Consider the following 17,267-nt stretch of genomic DNA (forward strand, 5'->3'; position numbering starts at 1 on the left):
TCTTGCAGTGAAATGCACCATTGTACTCACGAAAATTAAACTTGACATATTGCAGCTTGTTTTTAAAATAAATAGTTTTTTCTATGTTTTGTCCAACATACACAGCTCAAAACGTTACATTTATATAGCTTTTACTTAGATTACATGAGTCACATGAAGTTAAATATTTACTAAGAGATTGGCTGAAGAATGCAGTTGTGCTGGCAGACCACCCGAGACTGTGTCGTGGCCCACCTTTGGGCCCTAGCCCTCAGTTTCGGAACTCCTGACTATACCAACCCGCCTGGAACTAGAAGAGAATGCTAGGACTATGGGGAAGCTTCAGCTCCCCTTTACAAAGTCATAAATCTCCCCTTTCTAATGCTGCAGGCTCACGAGATATCAGACTTTTGAAGCTCTGGTGTTTTTATATACAGAAAATTGTCACTCGTTTAGGACTAAATTTTTCCCTTCCTAGTCTTTGGGCATGTATAATACTTTGGTGTTGAAGGAGTTCAGTTTTTGTGGGGAGAAGATGGAAGCTTTTTTGTGGTTGGTTATTTAAAATAAAGTAAAAAAGCCGATTGAAGTTGCTCAGGGATTTGGAGTGTTAGAATTATTTGCAGGGTGATAGATAAGTGAGTAAGAGGATGGGTGAGCTACTTAAAGCTGAATGATGAAATTTTTATCATCTGGATACCTCATCCATCTATTGGTATTGTGTGTGAGGTTTTATTAACCCATATTTTGATCCTAAACAAAATAATTGCTTGTCAAGTTTTATCTTACAGCAGATATTTTTTTTAATTACTTATTTTGGGCATGGTTAAAATAGTAGGGTCTTTATGTTAACCATAGTATTTCGCATGTACCATTCATAGTAATATCTAATGTTGACACTGATCAAATGTTGGTGCCAATCTAATATTTCCAACGAGGGCATGTTCCAACGTTCATTGAGATGAATAGCAGTCTTTCCATTGACTTCAATGGGCTTTGGATTAGGCCTTTGGTTAGCAAAGCAATAGATGTCTTTTGAGTATCTAAGAGAGGTCATATATATATATTGTACATAAAGTCATGCATGTTCTGTGTAGTATGGCAATAACTGGAACGTGATTGGTGATGGCTGCTATTTTTAGGGATGACATGTCCCAAATAGTACTTCCTGAAAAATGCCACCGTCACCCAGACATTTAGAATAAAAGTTTTCTCTTGCACAGGGACCTGGTGGATGAAGCTAAGAACTACCTGCTGTTGCCCCAAGAGCGTCCGCTGATGCAGGGACCAAGAACTCGACCACGCAAACCTATCCGCTGTGGAGAAGTGCTCTTTGCAGGTGTGTATAGTGCCTGCAACTTTGGCTGTGAGATCCAAGTTTAAATGCTCTTTGTTTCAAAGTTAATCCATATGGCCAACCCTAACTATCAGACCTTCAGAAGTGACATTTGGTGTTACCCATCCCACAGTTTGAGTTAACCTACACTTTCTTCTTGTCTTACATTGTCTTTGGGCTTGTCTACACTGGGGGATCAGTGTGCGGTGATTGATACATCAGCGGTTGATTTAGCGGGTCTAAATCTAAAGTCTAAACCTGCTAAATCAACTGCAGATTGCTCTCCTGTTGACTCCTGTACTCCACCAGATCGAGAAAACTAGGGGGAGTCGATGGGAGAGCGTCTCCCATCGACATTGCATAGTGTGGACCCCGCGGTAAGTAGATCTAAGCTATATCGATTTGAGTTTTTCATAGGAGTGGGTGGGTGAGATTCTGTGGCCTGCGCTGTGCAGGAGGTCGGACTAGATGATCAGAATGGTCCCTTCTGACCTTAGTATCTATGAATCTATGTGTTGCTCTGTTCACGTAACTCAGATTGTGTAGTTTAGATCGAATTTTCCCTGGAGTGCAGACATGGCCTTTGTCTTGCAAAATGGGTTTCTGGTCTATGATTAGCGCTCCCAAGCACTGTGGTAGCACTCATAATAATACATGCTGGAACACTTGACTTTCAATGGGACTTGTGCTCCTAAACTCACTTAGGCACTTTTGAAAATTCCATCCTGTTTTCTTATTCACAGTTCTCTGAGTGAATAATTCTGATAGACTGTCTTCTTGGGATAGTGTGTAAGAACCATCTGTGGGCAGAAGATGTAGATAGTGCACAGTGTGTGAATTTGACGTACTACCCTGACACTATTTCTTATGTTGATTCCCGCAGTGGGAGGCTGGTGTAGTGGGGACGCAATTTCCAGTGTGGAGCGCTATGACCCTCAAACCAATGAGTGGCGGATGGTGGCTTCCATGAGCAAAAGGCGCTGTGGAGTTGGAGTCAGTGTTCTGGATGACCTCCTGTATGCTGTGGGAGGCCATGATGGTTCTTCTTACCTTAACAGTGTAGAAAGGTAGGTCTCCAGCAGATCATTGCTGAGTTAACATGCATTCAAAACATGGTGCCATGTGATAAAGGTGTCCATTTTGCTGTCTGTGTTGCTTATATGCTGTGCGGCTGACATACTACATCTATACTATCTACATTTCCTGCTTCAGTACATAAGCTAATATGTGGCAGTGGTTACTAGCAGGGTGGATTTGATTTAAATCACTAATCAGGAAGACTCGATTTAATCATGGATTTCTACATAAAAGTGCATTCTTGTTGGTTGTTATAACCTTAATACATATTCTTCACAACTCAGAGACAGATGTAGGCTTCATTTTTAGAAGGTACACAATATATATTTTTTTAGGTGATTTATTTTGAAAAATTTTCAGATTAGTTTTACAGCTACATCAGAAAATGAATGATTGTTTGGTTATTTCATTTACCAAAGGCAATTGAAGCAGATATTTATGAAGTCATTGGGAGGTGAACTATCTCCAATTCAACAGGTTAATCGTTAATATTTAGAGGATTTTCTTGCAAGGCTGTATTAGGAGGAGAACATCACCAGACAGACATTTTAAATTGTTTTATTTAACTAAAACAACAATGTTATGCATTCTGGATTTTTTCTTCAACAGCAAACATATAATATTTTAACAAAACAAGCATATGAATTTTTGAATTTAGTTAAATATTCAAGTTTTTTAAAATCAGGTTTGTTTTTGTTAAAATTGTTTTTAACTAAAATAGTTCAATGAAATATTTAAAAAAAAAAAATTGAATCGATTGTGTCAGCCAGGTCAACATGAGAAACTTAAAATATTGGCTTCTGTACCTAACTCAGTCATCCTCGCCTTCATTTTCCTGTTAGTTCATAATCTGGAAAAGAAAAATAAGCTTTCCTGCTTTTTCAAGTCCCAAATGATTTCTCAATTTGGAATGAATTCATACAAAGGAAGAAAATATTCTTTCTACACCGGCAGAAGAAGCTACTGCTATTAAAAGTGAGATTATCACTTCAACAGTCTCTGAATCCAAGTGCTTAAGTGACTTCAACCAGTTCACTGGTGTAACTTTCTTTAAAACATCATCAGCAAACATATTTCTTGAATGGTTCACCCTGAGCTCTGAAGTTTATTATCGTTGGCATTATGGAGGGATGATTGCTGGATGTCCATGTCACAGTCAGCTCCTCTTCTTCAGCAGTTAAGGTTTGACCCTGGTACCGACTACTGAGAATATTTGCAAGAAAATGAGCTGGAGATAGTGCTTGTCCCATTTGTTTTTTTTTTTTTTGTTTTTTTTAATGCTTGTAATTTAACTCTGTCATTGCATATTTCTCTTTTTTTAAGATCTCGCTCAGTTCCTTCCAAATTTCAACAGCATCAGCAATAAAACAGCGATTTCCCTGCCTTTTGTTCAAGGCTATAGAAAATAGGCTTCAGGGTACTCAGCATGTGTTCAACATTTCTCTTAAGCCCAATGTTGAGAACTTTGGCTGTGACAGTGCCATCTGTTTGTTCACAAAATTGTTCACAAACTGTCATCAGGTTAGGCCAGTTCTTGATATAGTGCTCAAAACAGTCCACTACTGAGTTCCATCGCATGTCTTGTGGTAGAATTAGCTTGGTTCCTCTCTCTTTTTTTCAGAGCAGCTGCTGCAAAGTGGTTGTTACGGAAGTATTTTGCAATTTCAACAACATTAGCCTTTATTTCTGGAACACTGAAGGTGCATCAAATGAGCACTGCAACCTTATGTTATTAGCTTGGGACTCTCTTCTAAATAATTTTTCTAATCTTGGATACATTTGCAGAATTGTCTGTGACCAAGCTGCGTACTAGACATTTGAAATTTTTTTCACAGATTGTTATAGCTTTTACTGCTACTTCTTGTAAGTATTCTGCTGTGTGTGCATTCCCTGCTGTATCAATTGTTTCTGTAAGGAAGACATTCCCTTCATCTATTGTCACACAAGCACATACAACAGGATCATTGTGGACACTGCTCCACCCATCAAGACTCAGGTTCACAATTTCACCCTCTAGACCTTTTGCATACTGCTCAATTTCTTTTTCATACACTTTATCCAGCAATTTGCCTGCGACATCTGCTCTGTTGGGTGGACTGTATCCTGGTCTTAATGACTGAACCATGTTAATGAAGTGTGGGTTCTCAATCATATGGAAAGCAGAGTTTGTTGCATGAACAAACCGGGCAGTTTTTCCATTAATCATCTCTTTTTGTAATCTGCTGGTTCTTATCACATACTTCTCTATGGTTGTTTCTGGATGATGGAGATTTTTCTTTTCTTTTTTGCTACAGGTGATATACTGTGGCTATGTGCCATACATGATGTGACTGAAACACTATCATTGGCAGATAACTCTGAAACTATAGAAAATGTTGGTGATCTTGAAGGTGGATAGTCTTCAGAATCCTGTATGTTGAGGATGGATTCTCCTAAACAAAATAAGTCAATGCAGTTATTTCATTATTATTACCATACTGCTCATTTAGTATTACTCATTGCATTGACTGACACTCAGTACTACTTTAAAGGTGAAATTGTAAAAGGAAGATCTGCCTATTTCAGCTATTTATTTTTTATAACAACTGCATCCAAAATGATAGTACCATAGAGTAAGAACTATATTTTTTGCTCAAACATGAGAATTCAAGAATAGTCCAGAAGGAAGACAGGCAGTCCTTAAGAAAGAAGTATGAAATAAAAAAGTTAACCAACTTGAAGATCCTGTATGTTCAGACATGTTCCTTTCATCATCTTCAAGGCAGCTTCCTCCTGAGAAGGAACACGTCTCGTGATGTTGTTTCATTCGGGCAACCAGGCCTTGCATTTCTTTGTTGCACTGTTTGCATTTTGCATGCATGCCTGTCTTACCCACAGGTAGAGGAACTTAATTAAAATATTCCCAAACTGGGGCTCTTTTACAGCCTGCTGCCATGATAGGCTTTCCCTTCTAGTGAGAGAAAGGTATGGTAGATCTCAAATCCAATGAAGGCTACACTCAGAAAGACCTCGAGACTTCTGGAATATGCTGCTCAAACGGTTCCACTTTTGTTTCTACTGCCTGTCCCTTGCTTCTCACATTTATCTCCAGACTTCTCCTTGTCCAGATCTATTCCGCCCCCAGCAATCTTCTATTCACTGAACTTTTTGAAACTTTGCACTTTTAGAGAGAGGTAAGGGATTGAAAATTGACAAATTTTCAGAGGAACAATAGGGTTGTTATTTCTCACCTCTATATTTTATGTATTTATTTTAAAATATTTGTGCTGTTAACAAGCATGTTATCTCTGGAGACACAAATCCACAGTTTGAGAACTGCAAAACTAAGCATCTCTAATGGTATCTTCTAGACCAGGGTTGGGCAAACTACAGCCCGAGGGCTAGATCCAGCCCCTCAGGGCTTTGGATCTGGCCCCCGGGATTGCCTCCCGTGGTCCCGCAGGCCCCATGCCTCTCTCAGAAGCAGCCCGTGGGGGGAGGTGGGCAGAGGTCTATGTGTGTTGCCCTTGCCTTCAGGCACGCCCCCCTCAGCTCCCATTGGCCGGGAACGGGGAGCCGTGGCCAATGGGAGCTTTGGGGAGGTACCTGGAGGTGTGGAAAGGGCAGCGTGTGGAGCCCTGTGCCCCGCCCTTCCCCAGGGGCTGCGCAGGGATGTGGTTTCGGCCACTTCCCGGAGCGGTGCAGTGTGCCACTGCCACCCTGGAGAGCCGCTTTAGGTAAGTGGTGCCAGGCCGGAGCCCGAACCCCTCCTGCACCCTGCCCCGCCACTCCCTGCCCTAAGCCCCCTGCTGCACCCTGCACCCCCGTGCACCCCAACTGCCTTCCCTGAGCCCCCTGCTGCACCTTGCACTCCTCCTGCACCCCAACCTTCTGCCCTGAGCCCCCTGCTGCACCCTTTCTGTACCTCAACTCCCTGCTCTAAGCCCCCTGCCTGCACTTCACAGCCCCCTGCCCCACACCCCCCTGCCCCAGCCCTGCATACAATTTCCCCACCCAGATGTGGCCCTCAGCCCAAATAGTTTGCCCACTCCTGTTCTAGACTGAGCACTGAGTCCCATTGTGTAGATAGAAAGATTGACCTAAATAACCTGTACAGAAGCCCCTGGAACCCCATAAGATTGAGTCACTAATCCATGAACTATTGGAAGTAATTTACAAAACTTTTCTTAAACATTACATGAATATATTGTCTCATACTGTAGAATTAGAATTTATAATCTCTATTCCATGATGAGATATCTTTGAGCTATAATGTATCTTAATTAAAACTATCTTTAGATAGGTTTTTTCCTCAAAAAGCATTTTATCAAAAAAGCCGATTTAAATTAAAAAATTCAATTTTTTTTTAAATCATTGATTTTTATCCACCCTAGTTACTAGTCTTTTTGACATCTGTATCAATTTTATACTAAACTGAGACATCAGACATAACAGGATGTAGCCTTATATCCCTAACTTAATGGTAATCTTTGTCTGACCTCTGCTCTGAGATCTCTGAGGCATAGCCTTTGGCATGTGAAGGAGTAGGGAAATGAAGTGTAAGAGTGGGCCTGGCTGTAGTTTATGGTGGGCATGGCTTTTGCTAACTTCCTTACGTATACATTCCCACTGGCTTGTTTTATTAGTGTTGCTCATGAAGGTGAGGCTGCAGGCATGTATGTACTTGTAAGGTGGGGAAAACTATCCAGACATTCTTTTCTGGGTTGGTGAATAGAGAATTATGTGGATGCTGGAAATACATACAAGGGATGAGGAATGGAGGTCAGATTTGGGCCTTTGAAACCTTCAGTGATTTAAAGTAAAATACAGTGGAACCAGCTTTTAATGAAGTCAGTAACTTTTCCAAGAATGACTTCATGCTAAGATGAGGTTTTACTGCAACCAGAATTGCAGTTTACACTGCATAGTGTATTGGAACAATTCAGGACTTTCATCTTTCTTCTTCATAGTTTTCCTCTGAATTCAGGATAAGCAAGTTCCACTGTACCACTAATCACAAGCCACAAGGGAGTCAGAGATTTCCGTAGATAAGCAGTGCAGACTTGAATTATTTGACACGCTTTTTAGATATGACCCGAAGACTAATCAGTGGAGCAGTGATGTGGCTCCCACAAGCACCTGCAGGACCAGTGTTGGAGTGGCAGTTCTTGGGGGATACCTGTATGCTGTTGGTGGCCAGGATGGCGTCTCTTGTCTCAACATTGTGGAAAGGTATTAAAAATAATGAAGCGGGAGGGGAGGAGAAGGAAAGATCTTATAAGAAGATGCAATTGGTGCATGTGAGTTTGAAAGAAGGCAACAAATGCTGAGTGGGTTTGTTAGTGATTGTATTTGAAGGTGGATGTTTTTAGTTTAACCTGAATTCCAGCAAACAGCAACTGTCTGCCTAGCTGCTATGATGTGTATATGATGAACCTCTTTTAGAGGCTAAAACCAGAACAGACATGTTAGTATTATCCCACCTGAATGTGGAACTGTCAGATATACTGCTCCCCACAGATTCCTTTGGTTGCTTGCTGCAGCTCCCAAGGGAAACAGTGCCTGATGTGTATACATGGAAGCTCAACTGGTCTCTGCTTTTTCTTGTGGCAGGTATGATCCAAAAGAAAACAAATGGACTCGGGTGGCTTCCATGAGCACCAGGCGCTTGGGAGTGGCAGTGGCTGTGTTAGGGGGCTTTCTCTATGCTGTGGGAGGCTCCGATGGGACATCACCTCTAAATACAGGTATGTCACTTCTCCATACTGCACTGCAACCAGTATCTTCCATGGTCCTGTTCTTTTACCCATAATCCTTCCCCAGAAAGCTGGTAAATATTTGTGTGGTCAGTTTTCTGAGTTGGTTCCTCACCTGAAGTTGATTTTGCTATACATTAGTACAATCCCCATCCTCCTAAACCACTGCTAGCTGATTATATGTTTGTGTTTCTGCTTCTTACTAGGAAGTTGCAATAGGCAGTTACTTTGTGCATTTTCTTAGTACTTGCCTACAAAGAGCCAGTGCATCATCTCTGCGATATCTCTGGTCTTTGCTGGCTTGGGCAACAGGATACTTACTGGAGGTCACTCTGTCAAAAGTGTAGATGGCAGTACAGACCAGTGTAGCTTCACCAGAATTTCATTCTTCAGCTGAGGTGCATTATATGACTGAACATCTGGCATTCCTGTCTTTGTTAGACTGGGGTTGGAGAGAGGAGGAGGAATAGCAAGTCTTCTAGAGAAAGCAGGGAGAAGCAGTGTGGATGGTGACAAACTGACGCAATGTGTTTCTGGTGTGGGGAGGAAACGTTGTCTCTTCACAGTCTGATCCATGTTATGGCTACAAGCACAGAGCCACTAATAGAAGGGCATTAGATGGTGTCCAAAGATTTGTAATATGACTTTCTCCACAGTGGAGCGCTACAATCCCCAAGAGAACCGCTGGCACACAATAGCTCCCATGGGGACTAGACGGAAGCACCTGGGCTGTGCAGTGTACCAGGACATGATCTATGCTGTGGGAGGCCGAGATGATACCACAGAGCTCAGCAGTGCCGAGAGATACAACCCCAGAACCAACCAGTGGTCTCCTGTGGTGGCCATGACATCACGGCGGAGCGGCGTGAGTTCTGCTTCATTTGCCAGTTTGTGCTATGTGTAGCTACTTAGCTGGAGCATAGGGGAGGGCTCTGCTCTTTTCTTGCTTCTTTCACTTTTCCTGCATCTAACCCCCTTCTAAGAGGGAAATGTTTTTAAAAAGGCAAAGCACATAGCCCAGAAGGAAGTACTAGGTGTAGCAATAGTAGCTTCCTGTGCTGCAAGGGGTGAATGGGTGATGATGACAACTTTTAAATACAACTGAGAGGGGGGAATTGTTTTTAGGCTGCTTTTTTCCATAGGAGTTTTGACCACTGGCAATGAGTCACGAGCACTTAATTCTGAAGCAGGGAATTCTTGAGTGTGCTACTTCAGTAAATAGTGATAACTTCCCCCCCTGCCCTCCCAATAACATCAGAAGCCATTAGAGGAAAGAACATGCCATTAAACACGCAGGCCCTGTCCTATTGTACACTTTGGAGGAATTAGCAAACGAAGATGATAGATCTCCAGTCTATCTCGCCACCCAGACAAACTGGACTTAGTGATAAATGGTCACTTACACCAAAAATCACACCACATTCAGGTTGCTTCCAGTCCCAAGAAACCAGTCACTTACCTCAAATCAATTATCCTAGATCTTACGCGAAAGACAATGCCTGTATCCATTCCTGTAATAAACTATCTAAAGGTTTATTAATTAGGAATAAGGAATAAGAGTTATTTACAGGTTAAAGCAAGCAAACATATACACACAAATGAGTTACCATCTAAATCTGAAGAGTGATCGAATTGACAGACCACTACAACTCTTAAGTGTCTTTCAGGGCAGACCCAGGAGGCAGCCCCTGGCTTCGGTTTAGAGTCTTTGGCCCTTCAGAGTTCAAATAGCCAAAACATCGTAAAATTTTCCCATGGCTTTGTTTTATTTCCTTCATTCAGCTTTCAAGGCCACAGGATGAGCTTTCTTGCATGTAGCATTTCCCAGGTATGATAGGGTCATTAACCAATCATTCGTATTGCAATGATCCTTGCTAGCCTGTCTGATTTTGGTAGTCCTTCTGGATGGACGGGGAGAACGATTCCCATGGCTAAGTTCATAAATTCAGAGCAAACATTTTCAAAGTTATAAAGCAAAATGTACATATTTTCTAATAGCATGGAATACAGACATTATAAGTGTGATTAATGCATGCAGCAACTTACAAGCATTTCATAGAATCTAAACACTAAATACATTCTTATAAGACTAATACCTATTTTCAGCAAAACTAACATACAGGTGACCTGCTCTGGTCTCCAGCTACGAGGTTGTCAGTTCTTAGCTAATGCCTGCAGCCTGGGCAAGAGCTGGCATCTGGCCTGCCAGCATCACAATGAGGTCCTCAGAGCCTGGGGCTGGAGGATCTTGCTGTTCGCTCTGGGATCAGTGTAGTACAACTCAGATTGCTTATTGTGTGATGAAGGTCTTATTCATTCTAACCCTTGCTGTTTTTACTCTCCCAGTCCCTGGGGCATGAACCTGAATGTATCATTTGTGTTATCTGATAAGCTGAACCAGTCTTGAGAGCAATGATATTTAAATCACTTGTAAAACCAATGTACTGCTGATGAGAGTCCAACACAGTTGCCAATGCACAAGCAGCAAAACACATTTTTTGTCATCTCTGACACAGTGGGATAGCTCTAATCTTTTTTTTTTTTTTTTTTCGGTTAACTCTACTCAGCATTCCAGAGAAGTAGCCATGTGTTTTAGGGGAATCTGTACTGAAATGTTCTAGTTGAATACCATTATATGCTAGGTTTTATGAATCTGTATTTTAACAGAAATACTAAAATACAATTGTCCCTTCTGTACCCCTACTGCCTCCAGGAATGTGTGCTGTGTACTGACATCTTCCCAAGGCTTGACTCTGCTGAATAATGAATGGCTTTTTATTGAAATGTTTTTCTTGTGAGACAAGCCTTCAAGACCTGCAATGAAGCATGAATAATGTCTGTGGTGGTTGTTTTCCAGGTTGGCCTTGCAGTAGTGAATGGACAGCTAATGGCAGTGGGAGGCTTTGATGGCACAACGTACTTGAAGACCATTGAAGTGTTTGATCCTGATGCTAACACATGGAGGTAACCTTTAAATTCATAAAAAGAAAAGGAGTACTTGTGGCACCTTAGAGACTAACAAATTTATTAGAGCATAAGCTTTCGTGAGCTACGGCTCACTTCATCGGATGCATTTTAAATTCATGAAACAGTGAAATTGCAAACCTTAGGCACACCTGCTTAAATTATGCCTATGACTAGTCTTCCCAGCAGAGTAGAGATGTGTTGTGCCTCATCTTACTGGACATCGAGTTGATGGAGGTGATCACTGTAACCCTTTGTATGACTTGGCTGGTTTGTTTAAAAGTGAAACCAACAAAGGGAGCAGGCAATGTGATCCAGCATGTCACATGATTAACCCCCCATTTCCAGAGAGAGAATCAGTTTCTGAATAAGTCAGAGGTGGATAAACTGTGTTTCTCTGCCACCCATATGCGCTTGGAATATGTTTCAGAACAGAAAGGAAATGGGGACATTTACCACTCATAATGCTGTCACTTTAGTGCTGACAGACTGTAACAGTGAAGTCTCCCTATGCAGCCATTTCCTAAAGAGAGGTAGCAAACCTCTACATAAGTGTTGGGCTTTCACCAAAACAATCCATATCTGAATGGTCTGTAGTGCTGCTGTGTTCCAATATGTGTCTTGCCCATTGCTCCTCCATGCGTCTGACCAGAGGCGTAACAGCCATTTTTGAAATATCTCCCTGTGGCGAGGGCCTGCAGCTTCCTTTTTCAAAACTGTGGTAGCTGTGCTTTAAGTCCCCTCTACCATCTTCATTTTGAATATAATAGACGTGATTCTGTTACAGTGCCTTGAACTCAAGAACCCCAAAGACCTTTGCCCACTTTAGTGAAGTAAACCTCACAATACCATTAGGAAGTAGGGAAGTGTTGATTTGCCATCATACAGCTGGGGAAACTGAGGTCCAGAGAAGGTGAGTGACTTAGTCAGTTACATGGTGAGCCATTGGCACACACTGTATTAGAACCTAGACCTCCTAATCTCAAGTGCTGTGCTTTGGCACATTTTTTGTAGGCTAATCTGGAGATCTCTGTGTGTACGTACACATGCATTGAGCCATGTCTGCTCAGTTTACCAACAAAAATAAATATCTACCTTAGCTGTGGTAGCTTAAAGATACACAAAGCAGAACAGAATTCAGTATGCTCCTTTGGGGCTATCTAGGCTTCACAGTGCTATGCTCTGATTCCAGAATCTCTCTAGATGGCCATATATTGTATGAAGCAGAGCAGTTTGAGTCAATGGAGTTCTCTTAAATCTGCAGGGCAAGCAGTTAGAAAAAATCTTATTTTGACTTGTAAACTAACCAGGTCTGATATGAAACCACTGGTGGGAATATGTATTGAATAGAGACAGGCTGTTTTTCCAGAATCACTTTTCTGACGATAACTGCACTTGAAAACAACAGTTTGTGCATTAATCTAATCATTGTAGAGTTTCAGACTCTTATTTATATCCTTGAAAGGGATTTGATATTTTAGAAATCTGTCAGGGTGCAGGGAATAGCAAGAAATCAATGTCCTTGTCCTACTGAGCTGGCCTGAACTAGTATATTAACCCTTTCATGCTGAGATTTTACTATGTAGTGTAGGAGGCACTTCTCTCAGTTAAGCACTCTTGTGTGGTGATGCCTCTGTACAGCTCAGAAAGCCAGCCCAGTGCGGAGCAGTATATACTTAATACTCCTGAGGGAAATCTGCGCCAAAAAATTAAAAATTCTGTGCCAACAAATATTCTGCACACATTTTAAAATTCTACAAATGTTGTCAATAAATGAATGTGGAGGCTTCAGCATTCCAATGGAGAGCACAGGCCACTGGCTGCACGGAGGTGGGAGATCACCCTGCAACCGTCCCCCCAATCCCACCCCTCTGGGACACAGACTTGATGGAGAGGAGAGGCTGCACCCAATCGTGACACGGCGCAAGGGCCAGGCCTGCCACAGAAATGCTCCAGGGCCCTGCCCCTCCACACCAGGCACGGGCAGGCAGGCTCAGCCCGGCGGGATCCAGGTGTGGGATGAGAGGGTTCTGTGATGGGCAATCTGGGTACGGGTGGCTCTGTGGCGGGTCCGGGTGCGGGGGTGATTCTGGATGTACAGGGGCTCGTTGCAGGGTTCAAGGTGCAATGGGATTCTGCAGGGGGATCCAGATGAAGGTGGTTTGGGCTCAACAGGGGAATCTGGGTAAGGGGGGATGGGGCTTAGCAGGGGAGTCCAGGTGCTGGTGGGGGTCTGGGTGCAGGGGCCTTTTCAGGGTGGGGGTTGGAGTGAGGAAGGCTCACTGTGGGGGGTGGTCTGGGTGAAGGGGGTTTGGGTTCGGGGGGGTTTGACTGCAGGAAGTGAGACTCAGCAGGCTGGGGGTTCAGGTGTGTATGGGGCGTCTGGGTATGCGGGAGTCCAGATGCACAGGGATTGGGCAGACAGCGGAGGAGTTCCCTGTACAGTGACCCCTCCCGCCCCATTGCTGAGGAGAGATGGGGCTCTGTGTGTGTAGCTTCCTGCAACCGGGGGGAGGTTTCTGGGGGTGGGTCAGGCCGCTCCTTTCAGGGGAAGAGCAAGTCCCGTCCACCCCAGCCCAGCTGGAACTAGCAGCTGAGGGTAGGAGCCACCGGCCCAGGCATCCCCAGCCCCGCCTTCCATGCAGTGATTTACCTCTCTGCCATCTGCTCCAGATGCCCAAAACAATGCGCCCGCATTGCTGGGATGAGGCACGTGACCACTCTTGTGGTTTCCCTTTGCTTCCCCTTCAGGAAGTCCTTTTTTTGTAAGGAAGCAAAGAAATCTGCAGGGGACACAAATTCTGTGCCTGCGCAGTGGTGCACAATTCCCCCAGGAGTAACTTAATTCTGCCTTTTAACTGGATGGTGACAGCCACTTTCCCTGGCAGAAGTGGTAGGACATATAATATAGAGAGCTAGCCAAAGCATGTTTTTGTAGCTAATACAGGTAGCTCTTGAGGATACTAGCTTGTTTGTTACCAGCACTGAATAGAATAAAGCTGGTGGTGTCTACTGTCATCTTCCCTCTCTTTATTGGGGGCTGTGGGACTTCTTGCTGTGTGATGTTTTTCCTATGCGAGGAACACCACTGGGAAATCCTTGATATGCAATCTAGGGTTAATGGGTGGCATTGGTGAGAGTTACTGAAATAACTCAACTGTCCTATTTCTTCCAGCAGACTGTAACAGCTTCAGCACATAGAGGAATATGCAGCTGAAGCAAGAAATGGGAGCATCAGATTTCCATGTGAAATCTGGATATTGTTTCAGTATCATAGCGTGGAGAGAACAAATGATGTTTGAAATGCATAATATATTGGTCTGTTCAGCTGTGTGTAGTATAAAGCAGATATGAGTCTGAAATTAGTTATGCACCATGCAGAAGATTTACTCCCTGTTCCAGGGTTGCCCAAAGCATAGCCAGAGGGCCTAATGCAGCCCACAGAGTTGCTGCCCTCTGTTCCTGTAACTACACATTTGGTGGTTTTTTCCACCAAATGCATCCGATGAAGTGAGCTGTAGCTCACGAAAGCTTATGCTCTAATAAATTTGTTAGTCTTTAAGGTGCCACAAGTACTCCTTTTCTTTTTGCGAATACAGACTAACACGGCTGCTACTCTGAAACCTGTAACTACACAGGAGCAGAAAGGAAATTCAGTGCAGTTTTCTGTTGTTGGAAGACTCGAAGCAAAACAATTTGCTGTCCGCATCAAGGGAGATGCATATATGAGCAAATATGGCTATTTTCTTTAGATGTGTGTTTGTACAGATTGGGGACCCCTGCCTTACTCATCAGACAGCTTAATCACAGTCATCACCTTAAATGGAGACCAGCAGTTATGCTGAACTATACATGCTGCCTACGGAGGCTGTTTCATGCTTTTACCAGAGAAGACAGTGCATTAAGAGCCTAAGCACTATGACCAACGACAACTTTTCTTTGCAGGTTGTATGGCGGAATGAACTATCGTCGGCTGGGAGGTGGCGTAGGCGTTATCAAAATGACACATTGTGAATCCCATATATGGTAAGCATCTAATGGAGAAAAGCCCTTCGTTCTCAATTCTATACAAACTGAAGAGACTTACTGACTCTGGAGCTCTGTGCGGCTCTAGTAAAATATAGATCCACCTTAATTCTTTGCTGGTGCCTCTTTCTATGGAATTATAAATAAAATGACTTTTCTGAGCGTACGCCCAATGGGAGACCAACTTGTCAGACTCCAGGGAACCACCGACTACAACTAGAAGCTTTGCCTATGTCCTTATTTTTTTCTAAACAGTCTCTCAGTTTTTGAATGAACTGAACTGTAAAAGTTACTCTAGCATAAACAATGACCTGGGACTGCAAGCTGTGCCAGGAGTCTGGCAAAGAGGAGGGCCTCTCCTCCTCCAGCAGTGGAAGTGGCATCCATGCAGTGGATGAAAGAGGAAAGTGATACTGAAAATAATGCTTTTGCCTTATTTACAGAAAGCTTCATTTAAAAAAAAAAAAAAAAAGTTCTTGACCAGAAAGGTGCCACCTTTGCACAGAAGCTTTTCTGAGTGCAGAATATATTTTATTTTTTCATTTAATTTGTATCATGTATTTTCTTTGTATCGCTCTCCGTGAAAGAGTCCATCTCTTTTAATTTTTGAGATTGGATTCTGACAGGCTGATGGTTGGGGCAGGGCTACATCCTGTTAGACTTCTGGATGCTGCTGTGCCAAGCCACTTGGGCCTCTTAGAGCAAGGGAGCTGTGAAGATTAGCACCCTGAGTGTCTGGTCAGTTTTCTGGGAAATGAGAAGCAGGACTGGAACTCCCATCTCTTTGCTGAATTATTGATGCTCAAAAAGGAGGTTGGGGTTAAAAGGTGAAAAATAGCTAGACTCCAAAATTATGCATTTTTCCCAGTGTGGTACAAAGGTTCAGGATCTGTGTCTTTCCTGAATGTGAACCTTATGAGAGCACTTATTGCCATTATCAATTCTTGTGTCTGCTCACATGGGAACCACTTTTTATTTTTGGAGAATCTAGAAAGATATTGTTGCAATTTCCTGGCACTTGCCCCTATTGCAGGCTTGAAATAGCTTCTGCTGAAAAATTCTCTGGTCAGAATCAGCTTAGCTCCCTACCCATGTCTCTGCTGTTTCTTTATAATTCATACTGGGGAACATTAGGATAAGGATCAGATGGTACCTCCCCTTAGTGAATATTTATGCACTTCCTTATGTTGGCTTTAGAGCTGGAAAAGGTATGAGGCCTGCTTAATAGACTTCTGGAGGAGGTGGTGTGCAATTGCATTGTGAGTAATGGGGTATGTTTTAGTGAGTGCAAAAAGCGTTGGGGGACTCTGCAATCCAGTTTGAGCACACAAGACAAGTTTGCTGTATTGTTAAGTTCCAGAATGAGAGAATGTCATGATGCAACCGAGGTAACTTTGTGACATACCTACTAAATTAGAGATTTGAAAGGGTGGGAGAAATGTACATGCTTGATATTAAGAGCGATGCTAACATCTCAGTACGGTTTGATTCCTATAACTCAGCACTTTAATGTGCTTGAGAATGTAGAAAAATAACACTATGCTAACAAAAATAGGTCATTAAACAAGACTTTTTAACAAAAAACAAGCTCCTCAAAGGTTGGCATTCTTGTGTTTACATTTGATGATCATTTGCACCTTTACAAGGAAAAACAAGTATTCTGTAAACAATTGTTTACATTATCATTTATGCTTTTCTAGCATGAGTAACTTGTATAAATAGTAGTGTTACCTTAATAAATTTCTTTTATGCTGTTATTTATTGCTTGTTCTTTTTGTCTAAAGCACCAGCAGGAATAACAATTTATGGTTTAATTTTATGCTGATTTTGCTTCCTTTGACTTCAAGAGAAGCAAGAAAAGGCCCATTTCAACATCTCTAACAAAAGCAGGGGACACATGACATTCTCATAAGCTGTTACCACTCTCCAGTTAAGTTATAGAGGCTCATCGCTACTCCAACTTTAGGGCATAAACTGATCTGCAGATGGGAGTCAGGCAGAACTACTCTCCCCCTACTACACAGGGTATAGTATTTTTCAATAGGGGTTTGATACCTTCCTGAAGCATTAGGCATCAGCCCAGTAAAGACGACATACTAGACTGAATAGATGGCTGGCTGAAGCAGTTCCTAAGGAAAACTGACTTGTAG

The 17,267-nt window shown here is 42.6% G+C and overlaps 1 protein-coding gene across 4 annotated transcripts in view; it reads left to right on the plus strand.

Moving 5' to 3' along the window:
- The window catches only part of KLHL20 (kelch like family member 20), a 37,920-nt gene extending 21,046 nt beyond the window's left edge, over positions 1–16,874 (plus strand). For all 4 annotated transcript variants that reach the window (XM_038413990.2, XM_043491102.1, XM_043491103.1 and 1 more), the window contains 7 exons: positions 1,203–1,318; positions 2,199–2,382; positions 7,460–7,603; positions 7,985–8,118; positions 8,784–8,992; positions 10,985–11,091; positions 15,037–16,874. In XM_038413990.2, the coding sequence (XP_038269918.1) occupies positions 1,203–1,318; positions 2,199–2,382; positions 7,460–7,603; positions 7,985–8,118; positions 8,784–8,992; positions 10,985–11,091; positions 15,037–15,121 (979 nt within the window). In that variant the 3' untranslated portion in view covers positions 15,122–16,874. The remainder of the gene's footprint in view (positions 1–1,202; positions 1,319–2,198; positions 2,383–7,459; positions 7,604–7,984; positions 8,119–8,783; positions 8,993–10,984; positions 11,092–15,036) is intronic.
- The last annotated feature ends 393 nt before the right edge of the window (positions 16,875–17,267 follow it).

The sequence above is a fragment of the Dermochelys coriacea genome, chromosome 8, assembly GCF_009764565.3.
Source record: "Dermochelys coriacea isolate rDerCor1 chromosome 8, rDerCor1.pri.v4, whole genome shotgun sequence".
NCBI lineage: Eukaryota > Metazoa > Chordata > Testudines > Dermochelyidae > Dermochelys > Dermochelys coriacea.